This window comes from Cherax quadricarinatus, chromosome 43 (genome assembly GCF_038502225.1).
Source record: "Cherax quadricarinatus isolate ZL_2023a chromosome 43, ASM3850222v1, whole genome shotgun sequence".
Taxonomy (NCBI): Eukaryota; Metazoa; Arthropoda; class Malacostraca; order Decapoda; family Parastacidae; genus Cherax; species Cherax quadricarinatus.
Window position 1 is genome coordinate 17,311,281 of NC_091334.1, and position 20,121 is coordinate 17,331,401.

The 20,121-nt window shown below is 38.0% G+C and overlaps 1 protein-coding gene across 2 annotated transcripts in view; it reads left to right on the forward strand.

Moving 5' to 3' along the window:
- Nucleotides 1-20,121, forward strand: part of snu (ABC-type transporter snustorr) — a 79,907-nt gene that overhangs the window by 29,406 nt on the left and 30,380 nt on the right. For both annotated transcript variants that reach the window (XR_008407835.2, XM_053784416.2), the window contains exons 10-12: nucleotides 12,592-12,778; nucleotides 16,897-17,083; nucleotides 18,834-18,967. Coding sequence is in view for 1 of the 2 variants with exons in the window: in XM_053784416.2 (XP_053640391.2) it covers nucleotides 12,592-12,778; nucleotides 16,897-17,083; nucleotides 18,834-18,967 (508 nt within the window). In the remaining variant the exon portion in view is untranslated. The remainder of the gene's footprint in view (nucleotides 1-12,591; nucleotides 12,779-16,896; nucleotides 17,084-18,833; nucleotides 18,968-20,121) is intronic.

The following is a 20,121-nucleotide window of genomic DNA, read 5'->3' on the forward strand; positions in this document are numbered from 1 at the left end:
CTGAACTCTACAAAAGCCTCGGTGCTGGAACAGTCAAGTATGCATGTGAATCACCGCTTCACTTCACACTCACCCAAGTTCTTGAGTTCATCAAGCCTCTACGTTTCACCTTCAGCAACAAGGCTAAATTATACCACCTATCTAGAAGCAGCTTCAAAAAGTTTGAAAATGGCTCCATTGCTAACCTGCCTCCTCAGTTACTCCTATAACTCCCATATGTGTTCTACCCTCTGATGTGACCTAGCCTGCTGCCAGCTACTCAAGATTCAAGACTTCAACTACAACAAGTTCAATGCAACAGTCCCTGCTATTCCTGTTCTCAAGTCTGCCCCACGATCGCCTTAGCTGCTGGGTTAAGCCCTGGCTCTATTTCTCTTACTAAGAACACTCCTCTCCAGAGCTATTCTTCATCTGTCCCGTCTTCCCCGCTCATCCCATTGGGATCTTACCTAAACTTGTTTGCTTGCTTTGCTTATACTCTCGTACATTCTCTTCTTTGCCTCCATGGATAACGTTTTTTTGTCTCCACAGATACCTCAAAATATCGCTCGCCTTTCTTCCTTGAAAATGAAAATGAAAATGAAAATGTTTATTACCTTGCAAAGTTTACAATGTGGTTTCTTTCTTTCAACACACTGGCCGTATCCCGCTGAGGCAGGGTGACCCAAAAAGAAAAACAAAAGTTTTTCTTTTTAAATTTATTAATTTATACAAGAGAATGGGTTACTAGCCCCTTGCCCCCGGTATTTAGTCACCTCTTACAACACGCATGGCTTACGGAGGAAGAATTCTGTTCCACTTCCCTATGTAGATAAGAGGAAATAAACAAGAACAAGAACTAGAAAGAAAATAGCAGAAAACCCAGAGGGATGTGTATATATATGCTTGTATATGTATGTGTAGTGTGACCTAAGTGTAAGTAGAAGTAGCAACATGTACCTGAAATCTTGCATGTTCATAGATGGAAAAAAGGACACCAGCAATCCTACCATCATGTAAAACAATTACAGGCTTTCGTTTTACTCTCACTTGGCAGGACGGTAGTACCTCCCTGGGCGGTTGCTGTCTACCAACCTACTACCTTAAATGTGTAGTTTACATATTATAAAATATTAATTACAAAGGAAGCCACTAGCATGCCTAGGCATTTCAGGCAGACTAATCCTAATTCTTACTGACTACTCTGTATTGACACAGGTTATGGAGCAGTACATTTTAATATACATTAATGGATATTGATATAAAAGTTAGGTAATTAAAGAAATTATTATTAATAAGATCGATAATAGTAAGGTAGTACAAAATATATAACAATATTACAGTTAGTAAATTTAGCAATGGGAATGATTTTATCTCGACATGATACACTGTTTCTGTAAAAGCTCCTATATTGGCAAAGTATTTCAGGCAAACTTAGGACTAACTTAGGATTAATTAGGCAATAACTATATTAAGAATTTTATGTTTATAGTCATTTGGGTGAGTGTAAGTGTAAAATAGGGAGAATTACAGGTAATGAGAGTAATTCTATTTTGTTTTGGATGTGTTCACGATACAAAAAAGAGAATAGGTGGTTTTCACATTGTTAGCTGATGATGGGTGTGTTAGGGAGATAAGATGTTTTTTAAAAGTAGTTTTGAAAATGGTGGTTGAGTCTGTCTTCATAAATTCTATGGTTTACCTCATCCTTCATAAACCCACGTGCTGACAGTCAGCTACCAAATATCTGAACACATTCATTTCTTCATACTCTCTCCCTCCAATGTGATATTCAGTTTTTCTTTATCTAAATCGTTTGATACCCTCATCACCTTACTCTTATCTACTTTCATTTTTTACTTTCTACCTTTACTTTATTATTATTATTATTATTATTATTATTATTATTTTTTTTTTTTTTTTTCAACAAGTCGGCCGTCTCCCACCGAGGCAGGGTGACCCAAAAAAGAAAGAAAATCCCCAAAAAGAAAATACTTTCATCATCATTCAACACTTTCACCACACTCGCACATTATCACTGTTTTTGCAGAGGTGCTCAGAATACAACAGTCTAGAAGCATAAACATATAAAGATACACAACATATCCCTCCAAACTGCCAATATCCCAAACCCCTCCTTTAAAGTGCAGGCATTGTACTTCCCATTTCCAGGACTCAAGTCCGACTATATGAAAATAACCGGTTTCCCTGAATCCCTTCACTAAATATTACCCTGCTCACACTCCAACAGATCGTCAGGTCCCAAGTACCATTCGTCTCCATTCACTCCTATCTAACACGCTCACGCACGCTTGCTGGAAGTCCAAGCCCCTTACCCACAAAACCTCCTTTACCCCCTCTCTCCAACCCTTTCGAGGACGACCCCTACCCCGCCTTCCTTCCCCTATAGATTTATATGCTTTCCATGTCATTCTACTGTGATCCATTCTCTCTAAATGACCAAACCACCTCAACAACCCCTCTTCTGCCCTCTGACTAATACTTTTATTAACTCCACACCTTCTCCTAATTTCCACACTCCGAATTTTCTGCATAATATTTACACCACACATTGCCCTTAAACAGGACATCTCCGCTGCCTCCAACCGTCTCATCGCTGCTGTATTTACCACCCAAGCTTCACACCCATATAAGAGTGTTGGTACTACTATACTTTCATACATTCCCTTCTTTGCCTCCATAGATAACGTTTTTTGACTCCACATATACCTCAACGCACCACTCACCTTTTTTCCCTCATCAATTCTATGATTAACCTCATCCTTCATAAATCCATCCGCCGACACGTCAACTCCCAAGTATCTGAAAACATTCACTTCTTCCATACTCCTCCTCCCCAATTTGATATCCAATTTTTCTTTATCTAAATCATTTGACACCCTCATCACCTTACTCTTTTCTATGTTCACTTTCAACTTTCTACCTTTACACACATTCCCAAACTCATCCACTAACCTTTGCAATTTTTCATTAGAATCTCCCATAAGCACAGTATCATCAGCAAAAAGTAACTGTGTCAATTCCCATTTTGAATTTGATTCCCCATAATTTAATCCCACCCCTCTCCCAAACACCCTAGCATTTACTTCCTTTACAACCCCATCTATAAATATATTAAACAACCATGGTGACATTACACATCCCTGTCTAAGACCTACTTTTACCGGGAAGTAGTCTCCCTCTCTTCTACACACCCTAACCTGAGCCTCACTATCCTCATAAAAACTCTTTACAGCATTTAATAACTTACCACCTATTCCATATACTTGCAACATCTGCCACATTGCTCCTCTATCCACTCTATCATATGCCTTTTCTAAATCCATAAATGCAATAAAAACTTCCCTATCTTTATCTAAATACTGTTCACATATATGCTTCAATGTAAACACCTGATCTACACATCCCCTACCCACTCTAAAACCTCCTTGCTCATCCGCAATCCTACATTCTGTCTTACCTCTAATTCTTTCAATTATAACCCTACCGTACACTTTTCCTGGTATACTCAGTAAGCTTATTCCTCTATAATTTTTACAGTCTCTTTTGTCCCCTTTCCCTTTATATAAAGGGACTATACATGCTCTCTGCCAATTATTATTATTATTATTATTATTATTGTTATTATTATTATTATTCTTTCTTTCAACACACTGGCCATATCCCACCTAGGCGGGGTGACCCAAAAGGAAAAATAAAAGCTTCTCCTTTTACATTTAGTAATTTATACAGGAGAAGGGGTTACTAGCCCCTTGCTCCTGGCATTTTAGTCACCTCTTACAACATGCATGGCTTACGGAGGAAGAATTCTGTTCCACTTCCCCATGGAGAGAACAGGAAATAAACAAGAACAAGAACTAGTAAGAAAATAGAAGAAAACCCAGAGGGGTGTGTTCATATATATATGCTTGCACATGTATGTGTAGTATGACCTAAGTGTAAGTCAAATCTTACTCCAAATTAATAATATTCATTTTTTCTTACCTGTCCATTTAATTTTGTTTATCACTACTTGTTTTTTTAGTCACTTTACATTGTGTATGCAATTAGTGTATATTCCAATTACTTTCTTGCAAGTACCAAAACTATCTTTTGCTAGCTAGTACCAACTACCTCATTTTTTTTACTTTTATTGTGCAATAAACTGCTCAATTTATCTAATATTACAAATCAGATCTTACTCCTAAACCAATATTATTTCATAGTGACCATCTGTCCATTTAACTTTGTTTACCATTACTTAATTTTAGTCCCTTATATATTTTCTCCTTTATTTTAGCTTTATATAACTACCCTAGCTTATACATTCACAATTGTTAAAATAATCAAGGTGCTATTCTCAGGTGCTAAAGTAGAACAAGTTCACAATTTTGCCATTATATTCCAAAGCTCATTTATTTTATAGTACTACCTACTATCATATTCCCAAGCTCCATTATTTGATCATCACTTTATTTGTACTAGTCCCTTTTATATTGTCTCCTTTATTTTAGCTTAAAAAAAAAAAAAAAAAACTACCTTAGCTCATTATTTTACATTTGTTAAATAATTCAGGTGCTATTTTTTAGCTTAAGACTATTTACTTTGTTTTATACTTAATTCTAACTATAGATTCACTACAAATCTTATGATTACAAGCATTGATCCAGATACCAACCTCTTATTTAATGACTTAAATGAATCAAACAGTTACTGTAATTACTACACTGCAGAACAATCAAAGGCACTTCTCAGTGCCAACAACAACATAACTATCTTTAACTACAATATCAGATCTTTAAGCAAGCATTACGATGACCTCATAGCATTACTAAATTCCTTACATGCCAATATGTCCATCATTACACTAACTGAAACCTGGCTAAAGCCTGATAGTACAGATGTCTATGCCATTCCTGGTTACACAGCCATACACAACTGTAGGCCAGACCAACAAGGGGGTGGCACAGCCATATACTACTCAGACCAACTAGAATGTATCACTAATACTTGCACAAGAGATGAACATGGGGAATATATAATAGCCAAATTCAAATCCAAATACCTACAAAAACCTCTCACATTGATAAACATCTACAGAGTTCCACAGTCAAACATTAGCCAATTTAGTCAAAACCTAGGAAGTATGATAACTGATGCACGCATGAACAAAGATCACTTACTACTCTCAGGTGACTTCAATATAAATCTCCTGCAAGACCAGGACCCACACGTTACTGAATTCACAAACACAATGAGTAACTGTATGTTGCTACCAACAGTAACAAAACCTACAAGAGTTACAGAGACTAGTGTTTCCCTACTTGACCACATCTGGACCAACACCATATCCCCTTTAAAATCAGGCATAATTACAGATAATACCACAGACCACTACCCTACTTTCCTCATAACAACTCTTGGTAAATTACCCCAAGACACTACTAAAGTCACCTTCAGACTTCACAATGAGGCAGCCATTAATAACTTCACAACAGCAGTAGCAAACATTGACTGGCACACTGAGCTAGAAATCAATACAGATATTGACGAATGTATTAATAATTTTCTAAAAAAGACTCAATACCTCTATAACAAGCACTGCCCTAAAAAAACTAAGCAGATGACAGCTAAGAGACTGAACAGTCCCTGGCTAACACCCAGCATTCTCAAATCCATAAATACAAAACACCAATATGAAAAACAGTACAGAATGGGTCACATAACCAGAGACCAAACAAAACGTTACTCGTCAATCCTAACCAGCCCGATAAGAAGGGCAAAAAAATTGTATTATGAGAACAGATTATCCAACTTACGAGGTGATATAAAAAAGACCTGGAAAACCCTATCAGAAATTCTGGGAACAAAAAAGATATCACGAAATAGCGAAATAAAATTAGCAAAATCAGATGAACCCCAACTCCCACCAACAGAAACAGCAAACAGACTCAATGATTTCTTCTCCACTATAGGACAAAACCTTGCCAATAAAATCCCAAGCTCAGATACCCCACCAAATGACTACCTCACCGGCAACTACCCGAACACACTGTTCCTAGCTCCGACTAACCCATACGAAGTCTCCCTTATTATCAACGCACTAAAAAACAAGGCAGGAGATTTAAATACCTTACCACCCTTTATATACAAAAAAGTGTCACAAGTGCTATCACCAATCATTGCAACACTCTTTAACAAATCCATTGAATCCTCCACCTTCCCTACAGTACTCAAAATAGCAAGGGTCACCCCGATCCACAAAGGAGGAGACCAAACAGAGTTGAATAACTATAGGCCAATATCCAACTTACACCCTCTCTCAAAAATCTTCGAAAAATTAATTCATAAACGAATCTACTCCTACCTTATCTCCCAAAACATACTCAACCCCTGCCAATTTGGATTCAGGCCTAATAAAAATACTAATGATGCTATTATACACATGCTAGAACATATATACACTGCAATAGAGAAAAAAGAAGTCCCACTGGGGATCTTCATTGACTTACGTAAAGCTTTTGATACAGTTGACCATGACTTGCTCCACGTAAAATTGTCACACTATGGTATAAGAGGGCACTCCCTCAACTACCTCAAGTCATACCTCAGCAACAGAAGCCAATATGTGTACGCAAATGGGGCAAACTCTTCTGCACAACCAATTACAGTTGGTGTCCCACAGGGAAGTGTCCTTGGCCCTCTTCTCTTTCTCCTATACATAAATGACCTACCAAATGCTTCTCAATTACTCAAACCCACACTATTTGCTGATGACACAACATACGTCTTCTCCCACCCGAGCCCAGTCACGCTAGCCAATACTGTAAATACCGAATTACAGAAAATATCTACCTGGATGAGTACTAACAAACTTACACTAAACATTGACAAAACCTACTTCATTCAGTTTGGTAACAGAGCTACAGATGTCCCTCTTAACATAATGATAAACGGATCACCTATCACAAAGCTAACAGAGGGAAAATTCTTAGGAATCCACCTTGATAATAGACTCAAATTTCATACACATATACAACAAATTTCTAAGAAAATTTCCAAGACTGTAGGCATACTATCGAAGATACGGTACTATGCTCCACAGTCAGCCCTCCTGGCCCTATATCACTCTCTTATTTACCCCTATCTCACCTATGGAATTTGTGCATGGGGCTCAACAACAAGTAACCATCTCAGACCACTAATTACCCAACAAAAGGCTGCAGTTAGAATGATAACAAATTCTCACTACAGGCAGCACACTCCACCAATATTCAATACACTCAACCTACTCACCATACAAAACATCCATACTTATTACTGCACCTATTACATACATAGAACACTCAACTCTGATATTAACCCTCCCCTCAAACATCTCCTTGCCAACCTCAACAGAACACATGACCATAACACAAGGCACAGATCACTCTTTGATATTCCTCGTGTCCATCTCACGCTATGCAAAAACTCAATGCACATAAAAGGCCCTAAAATCTGGAATTCATTACCTGTAAATATAAAAGAAACACTACCTGTTTATAAATTCAAGTCTCTTCTCAAAGATCACTTACTCACCCAAAACCAAATAAATACTGAATAACTGAACCTTATAAATTGTATATCTTAAATGTTTCTCACAATTATATCACATAAATGTTAAACCTAAAACCCAATCTAACTTTATTATTTTTTAAATACACTACCTAACAGAATACTCCATTCTACTGAATTTATAACAATGCATGCAACCATATGACCTGTCTTTGTAATACTCACTTGTTTTTTTTTTTTTTTTTTTTTAAACAAGTCGGCCGTCTCCCACCGAGGCAGGGTGACCCAAAAAAGAAAGAAAATCCCCAAAAAGAAAATACTTTCATCATCATTCAACACTTTCACCACACTCGCACATTATCACTGTTTTTGCAGAGGTGCTCAGAATACAACAGTCTAGAAGCATAAACATATAAAGATACACAACATATCCCTCCAAACTGCCAATATCCCAAACCCCTCCTTTAAAGTGCAGGCATTGTACTTCCCATTTCCAGGACTCAAGTCCGACTATATGAAAATAACCGGTTTCCCTGAATCCCTTCACTAAATATTACCCTGCTCACACTCCAACAGATCGTCAGGTCCCAAGTACCATTCGTCTCCATTCACTCCTATCTAACACGCTCACGCACGCTTGCTGGAAGTCCAAGCCCCTTACCCACAAAACCTCCTTTACCCCCTCTCTCCAACCCTTTCGAGGACGACCCCTACCCCGCCTTCCTTCCCCTATAGATTTATATGCTTTCCATGTCATTCTACTGTGATCCATTCTCTCTAAATGACCAAACCACCTCAACAACCCCTCTTCTGCCCCCTGACTAATACTTTTATTAACTCCACACCTTCTCCTAATTTCCACACTCCGAATTTTCTGCATAATATTTACACCACACATTGCCCTTAAACAGGACATCTCCGCTGCCTCCAACCGTCTCCTCGCTGCTGCATTTACCACCCAAGCTTCACACCCATATAAGAGTGTTGGTACTACTATACTTTCATACATTCCCTTCTTTGCCTCCATAGATAACGTTTTTTGACTCCACATATACCTCAACGCACCACTCACCTTTTTTCCCTCATCAATTCTATGATTAACCTCATCCTTCATAAATCCATCCGCCGACACATCAACTCCCAAGTATCTGAAAACATTCACTTCTTCCATACTCCTCCTCCCCAATTTGATATCCAATTTTTCTTTATCTAAATCATTTGACACCCTCATCACCTTACTCTTTTCTATGTTCACTTTCAACTTTCTACCTTTACACACATTCCCAAACTCATCCACTAACCTTTGCAATTTTTCTTTAGAATCTCCCATAAGCACAGTATCATCAGCAAAAAGTAACTGTGTCAATTCCCATTTTGAATTTGATTCCCCATAATTTAATCCCACCCCTCTCCCAAACACCCTAGCATTTACTTCCTTTACAACCCCATCTATAAATATATTAAACAACCATGGTGACATTACACATCCCTGTCTAAGACCTACTTTTACCGGGAAGTAGTCTCCCTCTCTTCTACACACCCTAACCTGAGCCTCACTATCCTCATAAAAACTCTTTACAGCATTTAATAACTTACCACCTATTCCATATACTTGCAACATCTGCCACATTGCTCCTCTATCCACTCTATCATATGCCTTTTCTAAATCCATAAATGCAATAAAAACTTCCCTATCTTTATCTAAATACTGTTCACATATATGCTTCAATGTAAACACCTGATCTACACATCCCCTACCCACTCTAAAACCTCCTTGCTCATCCGCAATCCTACATTCTGTCTTACCTCTAATTCTTTCAATTATAACCCTACCGTACACTTTTCCTGGTATACTCAGTAAGCTTATTCCTCTATAATTTTTACAGTCTCTTTTGTCCCCTTTCCCTTTATATAAAGGGACTATACATGCTCTCTGCCAATCCCTAGGTACCTTCCCCTCTTTCATACATTTATTAAACAAAAGTACCAACCACTCCAACACTATATCCCCCCCTGCTTTTAACATTTCTGTCATGATCCCATCAGTTCCAGCTGCTTTACCCCCTTTCATTTTACGTAATGCCTCACGTACCTCCCCCACACTTACATTCTGCTCTTCTTCACTCCTAAAAGATGGTATACCTCCCTGACCAGTGCATGAAATTACTGCCTCTGTTTCTTCCTTAACATTTAAAAGTTCCTCAAAATATTCTCGCCATCTTCCCAATACCTCCATCTCCCCATCTACTAACTCCCCTACTCTGTTTTTAACTGACAAATCCATATTTTCCCTAGGCTTTCTTAACTTGTTTAACTCACTCCAAAATTTTTTCTTATTTTCATTAAAATTTCTTGACAGTGCCTCTCCCACTCTATCATCTGCTCTCCTTTTGCACTCTCTCACCACTCTCTTTACCTTTCTTTTACTCTCCATATACTCTGCTCTTCTTATAACACTTCTGCTTTGTAAAAACCTCTCATAAGCTACCTTTTTCTCTTTTATCACACCCTTTACTTCATCATTCCACCAATCACTCCTCTTTCCTCCTGCCCCCACCCTCCTATAACCACAAACTTCTGCCCCACATTCTAATACTGCATTTTTAAAACTATTCCAACCCTCTTCAACCCCCCCACTACTCATCTTTGCACTAGCCCACCTTTCTGCCAATAGTCGCTTATATCTCACCCGAACTTCCTCCTCCCTTAGTTTATACACTTTCACCTCCCTCTTACTTGTTGTTGCCACCTTCCTCTTTTCCCATCTACCTCTTACTCTAACTGTAGCTACAACTAAATAATGATCCGATATATCAGTTGCCCCTCTATAAACATGTACATCCTGGAGCCTACCCATCAACCTTTTATCCACCAATACATAATCTAATAAACTACTTTCATTACGTGCTACATCATACCTTGTATATTTATTTATCCTCTTTTTCATAAAATATGTATTACTTATTACCAAATTTCTTTCTACACATAGCTCAATTAAAGGCTCCCCATTTACATTTACCCCTGGCACCCCAAATTTACCTACTACTCCCTCCATAACATTTTTACCCACTTTAGCATTAAAATCCCCAACCACCATTACTCTCACACTTGATTCAAAACTCCCCACGCATTCACTCAACATTTCCCAAAATCTCTCTCTCTCCTCTACACTTCTCTCTTCTCCAGGTGCATACACGCTTATTATAACCCACTTTTCACATCCAATCTTTATTTTACTCCACATAATCCTTGAATTAATACATTTATAGTCCCTCTTTTCCTGCCATAGCTTATCCTTCAACATTATTGCTACTCCTTCTTTAGCTCTAACTCTATTTGAAACCCCTGACCTAATCCCATTTATTCCTCTCCACTGAAACTCTCCCACCCCCTTCAGCTTTGTTTCACTTAAAGCCAGGACATCCAGCTTCTTCTCATTCATAACATCCACAATCATCTCTTTCTTATCATCTGCACAACATCCACGCACATTCAGACTTCCCACTTTGACAATTTTCTTCTTCTTATTCTTTTTAGTAATCTTTACAGGAAAAGGGGTTACTAGCCCATTGTTCCCGGCATTTTAGTTGACTTTTACAACACGCATGGCTTACGGAGGAAAGATTCTTATTCCACTTCCCCATGGATATAAAAGGAAAATTAATAAGACCAAGAACTATTAAGATAAAATCAAAGAAAACTCAGATGAGTGTGTATAAATAAATGTGTACATGTATGTGTAGTGTGACCTAAGTGTAAGTAGAAGTAGCAAGACATGCCTGTAATCTTGCATATTTATGAGACAGACAAAAGACATCAGCAATCCTACCATCATGTAAAACAATCACAGGCTTCGTTTTACACTCACTTGGCAGGACGGTAGTACCTCCCTGGGTGGTTGCTGTCTACCAACCTACTACCAACTCACTTGTGCTTTATAGTAATCAGTTTACATTAATGTTTTTCACTGATTTCATCGTTGCTTAGTTAATCTTAAGTTAATTTTAAGCCAGCCCGTAATGCTATGCATAGTATAAGTGGCTTTGGCATGCTGCTCTTATCTGTATTTTTTTTGTACCTCTGTAAGTGTGCTCAAATTATAAAGATGTACCTGAAATCTTGCATGTTTACAAGACAGAAAAATGGACACCAGCAATCCTACCATCACGTAAAACAATTACAGGCTTTCGTTTTATACTCACTTGGCAGGACGGTAGTACCTCCCTGGGCGGTTGCTGTCTACCAACCTACTACCTAGGATTATTATTATTATTATTATTATTATTATTATTATTATTATTATTATTATTATTATTATTACATGTATTATTATTATGATTATTATTATTATTAATAGAACTGTTCACAATTTTTTAAGCTTTTATCATAGGGGAAATAGGAAATACTATACTGCCATTTTCTAGGATGCAACCCTGACAATTAACACCTAGACTTATCCTTATATTAATGGTAAATGATACCAACAAGTATATGAATAACATACTTGTGTAACAGTTGGGTATCTTTATTGTCGAAATGCTTCACCTGCTTAGCAGCTTCTTCAGTCAGATATGAAGGTGACTTAAATATTGGAGACAGCAGAAGCAGTAGATAAGTAAGTATGTATAGGGTGATCAGTCCCTCAGCTTTGAAGAGGTACTCTTTAGTTGGTTAGTTCCTCAACTTCTTTGATTAAGTGTATGGAGTTGAACATTTATCAAGGCTGAGAGACTGACTACCTCAACATTGCTTCTTTGAGGGTGAGGTCTTGAACACCTCATACTTGCCTCTCTACTCCTGCTATTTCTGTCTTAACTGAAGGCAAAATGTTCTGATAATAATGATACCCATCTACTGCACATGTATCTTACTCATCTAGACTCATTTACTTGTATGTGAACAGGGAATGTATGCATAAGATTTGCCCATAATGCTTGCTATGCACACGAGTTGAAATATATTTATTGTTCATTGGTAAAACTAAATCTAAGATAGGACAGTACTAATATCAGTAGCTACTTTTCCTTTACCTTGGTAAATGGTCATGCATTTCCTCAGGTTCTTGCTGTTCTCCTTTCTGATGCCACCACTGCAGACAATACTGTTCTGCCTGACAGTGGGAGGGACACCCTACAATCTACCTATGGCTGTTGTTAACTATGATGTTGGTTATCATTTCTTATCTTGGTCTTTCAACTTCTCTTCCATCTACATTAATGAACTCAACAGTAAAACTATTGACAAGGTTTGTACTGATATCTCTCGGTAAGTGTTTATATGCATAGTAATAACACTATGTGCAGATCGATCATTTATTTGGGTCTTTGTCAAATCCCATCAGGCAGTTACTTACAAACCCATCCCCTCCTTCCCCCCATGTCCAACTTAACCTGTGCAAAAACTCAACGTACATAAAACATAAGAACATAAGAACATAAGAACGAAGGAACACTGCAGAAGGCCTACTGGCCCATGCGAGGCAGGTCCAAGTCTCCTACCGGCTTAAGCCAATGCACCCAACCTAGTCAGGTCAGGTCACATTGACTTAAGGGAGGAACACGGCAACCGACCTGGTAGCACAAGCTATCAGGTCTAACTCACACCCACCCACATCCACTCATGTATTTATCCAACCTATTTTTAAAGCTACACAACGTTCTGGCCTCTATAACGGTACTTGGGAGTTTGTTCCACTCATCCACAACTCTATTACCAAACCAGTACTTTCCTATATCCTTCCTGAATCTGAATTTTTCCAACTTAAAACCATTGCTGCGAGTCCTGTCTAGGCTAGATATTTTCAGCACACTATTTACATCCCCTTTATTTATTCCTGTCTTCCATTTATACACCTCAATCATATCCCCCCTAATTCTACGTCTTTCTAGAGAGTGCAGATTCAGGGCCCTTAGTCTATCCTCATAGGGAAGGTTTCTGATACATGGGATCAACTTTGTCATCCTCCTTTGTACATTTTCCAGAGAATTTATATCCATTCTTTAATAAGGTGACCAAAACTGTGCAGCATAATCTAAATGAGGCCTAACCAAGGATGTATAGAGTTGAAGAACAACCTGAGGACTCCTATTATTTATGCTTCTTGATATGAAGCCAAGGATTCTATTAGCTTTATTGCGAACACTTATGCACTGTTGTCTTGGTTTCAGATTACTGCTAACCAGAACTCCTAAATCTTTTTCGCAATCCGTAATATTAAGATCTACATTATTTAGTTTATATGTGGCATGGTTATTGTCCTGTCCAACATTTAGAACTTTGCATTTGTCTATATTAAACTGCATCTGCCACTTCTCCGACCACTGCATCAGTCTATTCAAATCTTCCTGGAGTGCTCGAATGTCCTCGTCAGAATGAATTCGACGGCCTATTTTGGTGTCATCGGCAAACTTGCCGATGTCGCTCTTTATGCCCTCATCTATGTCGTTTATGTAGATTGTGAACAGCAGGGGCCCCAACACTGACCCCTGTGGAACACCGCTCGTAACGCTTCCCCACTCTGATTTCTCCCCATTTATGCAAACTCTCTGCTGCCTATTTGTTAACCATGCCTCTATCCAGGAAAAAATTTCTCCTCCTATTCCATGTGCTTTAATTTTCCTCAATAGTCTCTGATGTGGGACCCTGTCAAAAGCCTTACTGAAGTCCATATACACAATATCATATTCATTACCATGATCTACCTCCTCAAATACCTTAGTGAAAAAAGTTAATAAAAGGCCCTAAGATCTGGAATTCATTGCCTGAAGCATCGAAAGACCTTCTGTCTGCTGATCGATTTAGAGCTATTGCTAAAAAGCACCTTGTCTCACTAATGTAACTAAACCAGCAATATGCTATGTCAAACAAGACCGGTTCATCCAGCTCTGTCCCTGTTCTTCCAGTCTACCTCCAACTTCCATAGAAAGATAACTATTCATCTTGTCCCATTATATTTCTACTGTAGATAAGTAACTTCCTGTATCTTCATCTCTATTCACTCACTCCACAAAACTGAAAACATTGAATCAGTTTTGAAATAATAAACCAATCATTTAAAATTGTACCACTCATTCATAAGCTACTATGTACTATGTAATCACACATTGTAACCTTTGCAAAGAAATAAATTTTGTCTTTGTAATTAACTGCTTAAGAAATCCAACTTAACAGAAGATCATTAAACCAGTTAGAAGTATTAAAAAATACTTTTTAAATTATACCATTGTTCACTTAGCTACCTCTATTTTTCTGCATATAATAATAGTTAATTTCATAAGAAATTCTACTTAATAATCTGTGTCTAGTTCTTAAGTAGTCTTTAAGCATTAGGATTAGTTTGCCTGAAATACATTGTATACTAGTAGCTTTTTTTGTGCCTAACAACAACTTATTACATGTTAACCACATTATTGTGTACGGCGTAAAAGAAATAAAAAATGAATTTGAATCAAGATATTAGCCACTTCATCTATGACAGTCTCATCTTTAAGCTGATCATCTACTCATTGCAATATGTAAATACTCATTTTATTATTTTAATTACCACTTAACATTGGTCACTACGTAAAAATATGATTAAATAAGTGTTCAGTCATCTAGCCGGATGTGTGGATACAGTCTCAAGATTTCAGATTTCTCATTAACAATGCAATGATTTACCATTTTCTATAAAGTTTGCTTAACTTACCTCAGTATTTGCGCACACTGTTCTAGTGGGTGGCTTTGTTTCTGTCCGCACACTTTACATTTCATGTGACTGATATTCCCAAAATGCTCGGTGTAACTATGGACATTCAACATACTCTCATGTGTCACCTATTTCTGTATAAACAATGTATCATGCTGAAATAAACTTGTATTGTATTGTGCAAACTGAATTGCTAAAGATACTCATAACATTGCCTGGTCTAGCAGTGGCAGCATCTTGTAGTCTATTGATCTTGTAGCTTTTTTCCATGGACCTTGTTTATTTTACACATTTTATTATGATTAGCAATAGATTGGGTAGTTGCTGTCTGTTCTGATCTTCAAACTTGTTAGCTAGTTTTTCTTAACAGTGGTTTTTAAACTTGTTTGAAAAACAAAATTATATTTTTCAGTCTCTTTGATTCTTGATAATTTGTCCAAGTCATGGACTTTATTATACTCCTGGAGGCCTGTGAGAGAAGGACTCCACAAAAGTTTAACTTTTATCCCTTTGTCTATAATTTTTGCATGTGTCTGGTATCAAACTTAAGCATATAATATTCATATTTCAGGGAACATAGAGCAAGTCATGAAGTTAGGAAGTTAAAGATGATTAAGCTGTCTGTAATTTCATTTACCATATGCAGGCTGAGTTATGACTGTACTGATACTATTATAACCTTTTTATAAGTACTACTAACAGCATCTGTATCTCATAACACTTTTATAGGTTTTGATTGAAAAGAGCATTTTTGACCAACATAATGGTGTACAAAGCTGCTCGAGCCACATCACTGCAAATACATTATACAGTTGGAGAATGAGATACGTGTATTTTTTGCAATCTTTATTAGGAAATTTCACCAACCAGTGGCTTTTTTCAGTCTATTGCAGAAAAGAATGGTGGAAGATGAGGAGTTTGGGGTAATCAGTCCCTTAGCCTGGAGTAGATGTGTTCAGTCCATCAGTCTTGAGATTGATGGACTGCACACATTTACTCCTGGGCAGGTCGAGACATGGGCGAGTCTCCTTACACCCACTGCCCCTGTTCACCTTCAATAGAAAGGTTTCTGGGTATTAGTTGACAATCATGGGTCACATTCTAGGAATGGTCAAGTACTAGAAACAACTGAGCAATTCGAATGTCTCTCAAATGACCTAATGCTGCACTATCTATGACCATGGAACAAAATTCACAACAAACAAATCAAGAGCTAAAAGGCTAACCCTAAGCCTAACCTAACAGAGTGGGAAGGCACCCTGAGTCTCCCTCAGATAGTAGTCTACAGGTCCTGATTTACCAGGAGGTCTGTTCAAGGACTGAGTCACAGTGGTGTTGACCCCTAGAACACCCTCCAGGTAAGGGACTGATTACCTCAAACTGCTCCTTGTCTTTCACCATTCTTCTCCATAATGGACTGAAGAAGCTACTGGCTGGCAAAAATGTTTCTGTAATAAAGATTCTCATTTGTTAAGCAAGTGTCTCTCATTCTTCAACTTGTTGGTGTTTTAGACCATTTACAACACATTATACAATACACAGTACATCAGTGGTAGTAACAGTGATGAGTACACACATCATGGTAACACTTATAATGATGGCTGCCAGTCTTGATGATACTGATCCTTTGATACAGCTTCTTGATAATGTCACGACTCTTTTCACATCCATTGCAGAAATTCTACAATGACTTTCAAGATGGCTATGAAGCAGTGATAGATGGAGAGGCCTGGGGCCTCATCTTCTTCAATGAATCCTTCACCAAGGGAATCTTGGCCTTCTACCTCGATGACAATAATATACCCTTTGTCAAGCCAGAGGATAAGGAACAGAGCAAGATCAATGTTTATATGGATAACACTAGTAAGTGAAGCTTATAATTTAGGGGTATTTTGCATGCTAGTTTTCAGTACTACTGTGTATGCTCATATATAGGATGCAGTTACATTATAATGGGGGTATTGCACATTGCATATTTAAATTTCAGTTATTGTAAATGTGAAATTCTCAAGAACCCTTACCCCACCATACTGAATATACTTTAGAGTTTGAGCATTTTGTGACAAATGATTTTCTTTGGTAAAATTTTGTAATACAGTACAGCCTCTCCTTACTTAGCTAAGTACTCGTTTACCGACTACTCGGACTTATGATGAGCTCTCTGACCAGTATTCATACCTAAATATTGTATATTAGAGCTGATTTCCTCTGTTCTGTTTATTACAATATACAGTACACTACTATATAAATATTTAAAAATATACAGTAGACTATCGTTTAACACGGTAGTTACATTCTTGAAAATGCTGTGTTAGTCAAAAACCATGTTAGACAAACTGAAGAACTTATGGGAAAAATAGGGTTACATTCCTAGGAGCCCCCCAAAAAGCTAAGCAAGTTTTTTTTAGACCTCCAGATCTTTCAAAATAAAAGTGAATATGTAATTGTAGTGCATTATCATGATATATTACTGCTTAAGACTACAAATGCAATAGAAATAATAGTCTTTCTTTCCTTAAATTCTGGATAATGGTGTTTGTGGATGATTGAGAAGAGAGTGGATATGGATGGTGTGGCTCTACTGGGCTGAGGTGGATGGTTGTTGGTTGTTGGCAGAAGTGGATGGTAGAGGTTCTGGTACTGAAGTCAGTGGTTGTATTGGAGTGTGCATAAATTCGATAATGGATCTCTGGGCTCTTTTACCCTGTAGTACATTATACAGCTGACGGCAAGGCATCATCAGCTGGTCTAGACCCCACTTCAAAGCACTGCTTCTGGATTTGTTAGGATCCTCTTCAGTGAAAAGTCTGCAACTTTACCAGTAATATGGAACTGCTCATATAACTGCTGCAATGTTAACTGTTTTTCTTCAGGTTCTTCTTCATCTTCTGTTATCTGGCTCCCTTCTATCTGTGCATCGAGCTCTGCCAACATTTCCTCTGGACTCCTGTCTTCATCATCATCTTCTAAGAGCTCATTTACATCTTCTTCATTCATATCTTCCAAACCATCACCTTGTCAGCTGAACAATTTCCTTAACCTGACTCAAGCAAGGAAAAACCAGTAAAAGAATTGATTGGGGCACTTCATTCCATGCATTTCTAGTATAGCTGATGGCATCTGCAATGTTAAATTTATTCCAGAAGCTTGGTGCTACCAGGTTGGAGGCTGGGAGGATGGTGTGGGTGGCGGGGCATGGCGGTGAGTCTCCCCTGTTGACTCAATGGTGTAACTCACAGACCATCCAGCCCAGCAGGCGACTGAGCGCTCAAAATTTTTTCCCCTCCCGCAACCGTCTTAAATTAATTTTACGAAGTGTTAAACAAAAATATGCCACAATTCTTCAATCGTGCTATAACCAAAATGTGCAAGACAAAACAGTGTCAAACGATGGTCTACTGTACCATAAATGTTATAAATGGTGCAAAGGTGACAAAAAAAAAAACAGTATCAAAGATGGTTGATGCAAACCCGCTACCATTACAGTATGCTCCTCACTTAGTGATTCATTTACCAACGTGGTCTTAGGGACGGAACTCTGTCGCTAAGTAAGGAGAGATTGTATTATATATCATAATGTGTGCTAATGTGTTGTCTATAATTATCTTTCCAGACACTGAGATTTCAGCAACTTTGGATTCAGAGCTGTTAAAATCCCTTGACAGATTCATAATAGATCTGATTGAGTTTCCTGAACACTGGCTTAATATCACCATTGATGTCAGTAAATTGTCCATCCCACTGAAGGTAATAGTAACTTGCTTAGACTAATTGGGCATGATTCTACATTTTTTTTTTTTCAACAACTCGGCCATCTCCCACCAAGGCAGGGTGACCCAAAAAGAAGAAATTCCCCAAAAAGAAAATACTTTCATCATCATTCAACACTTTCACCTTACTCACACATAATCACTGTCTTTGCAGAGGTGCCTAGATACAACAGTTTAGAGCATATATAAAGATATATAACATATCCCTCCAATATCCCAAATCCCTCTTAAAGTGCAGGCATTGTACTTCCCATTTCCAGTACTCAAGTCTGGCTATAGAAAACTAACCAGTTTCCCTGAATCCCTTCACTAAATATTACTCTGCTCACACTCCAACAGCTTGTCAGGTCCCAAAAATAATTCGTCTCCATTCATTCCTATCTAAGGTGTTCACACATGCTTGCTGGAAGTCCAAGCCCCTCATCCACAAAACCTCCTTTCCCCCTCCTTCCAACCTTTTCGAGGACGACCCCTACCCCACCTTCCTTCCTCTACAGATTTACATGCTCTCCAAGTCATTCTGCTTTGATCCATTCTCTCTAAATGACCAAACCACCTCAACACCCCCTCTTCAACCCTCTGACTAATATTTTAGTAACTCCACACCTCCTCCTAATTTCCACACTCCGAATTATCTGCATAATATTTACACCACACATTGCCCTTAGAAAGAACATCACTGCCTCCAGCCACCTCCTCGCTACAGCATTTGCAACCCAAGCTTCACACTTGTATAAGAGTGTTGGTACCACTATACTTTCATACATTCCCTTCTTTACCTCCAAGGATATTGTTTTTTGTCTCTACAGATATCTCAATGCACCACTCACCTTTTTTTCTTCATGGTTAACCTCATCCTTCATAAACCCATCCGCTAATGCATCAACTCCCAAATACGTATCTGAAAACATTCACTTCTTCCATACTCCTTCTCTCCAATGTGATATCCAATTTTTCTTTATCTAAATCATTTGATACCTTCATCACCTTACGCTTATCTATGTTCACTTTCAACTTTCTGCCTTTACACACCCTCCCTAACTCGTCCACTAACCTTTGCAACTTTTCTTTAGAATCTCCCATAAGCACAGTATCATCAGCAAAAAGTAACTGTGTCAACTCCCATTTTGT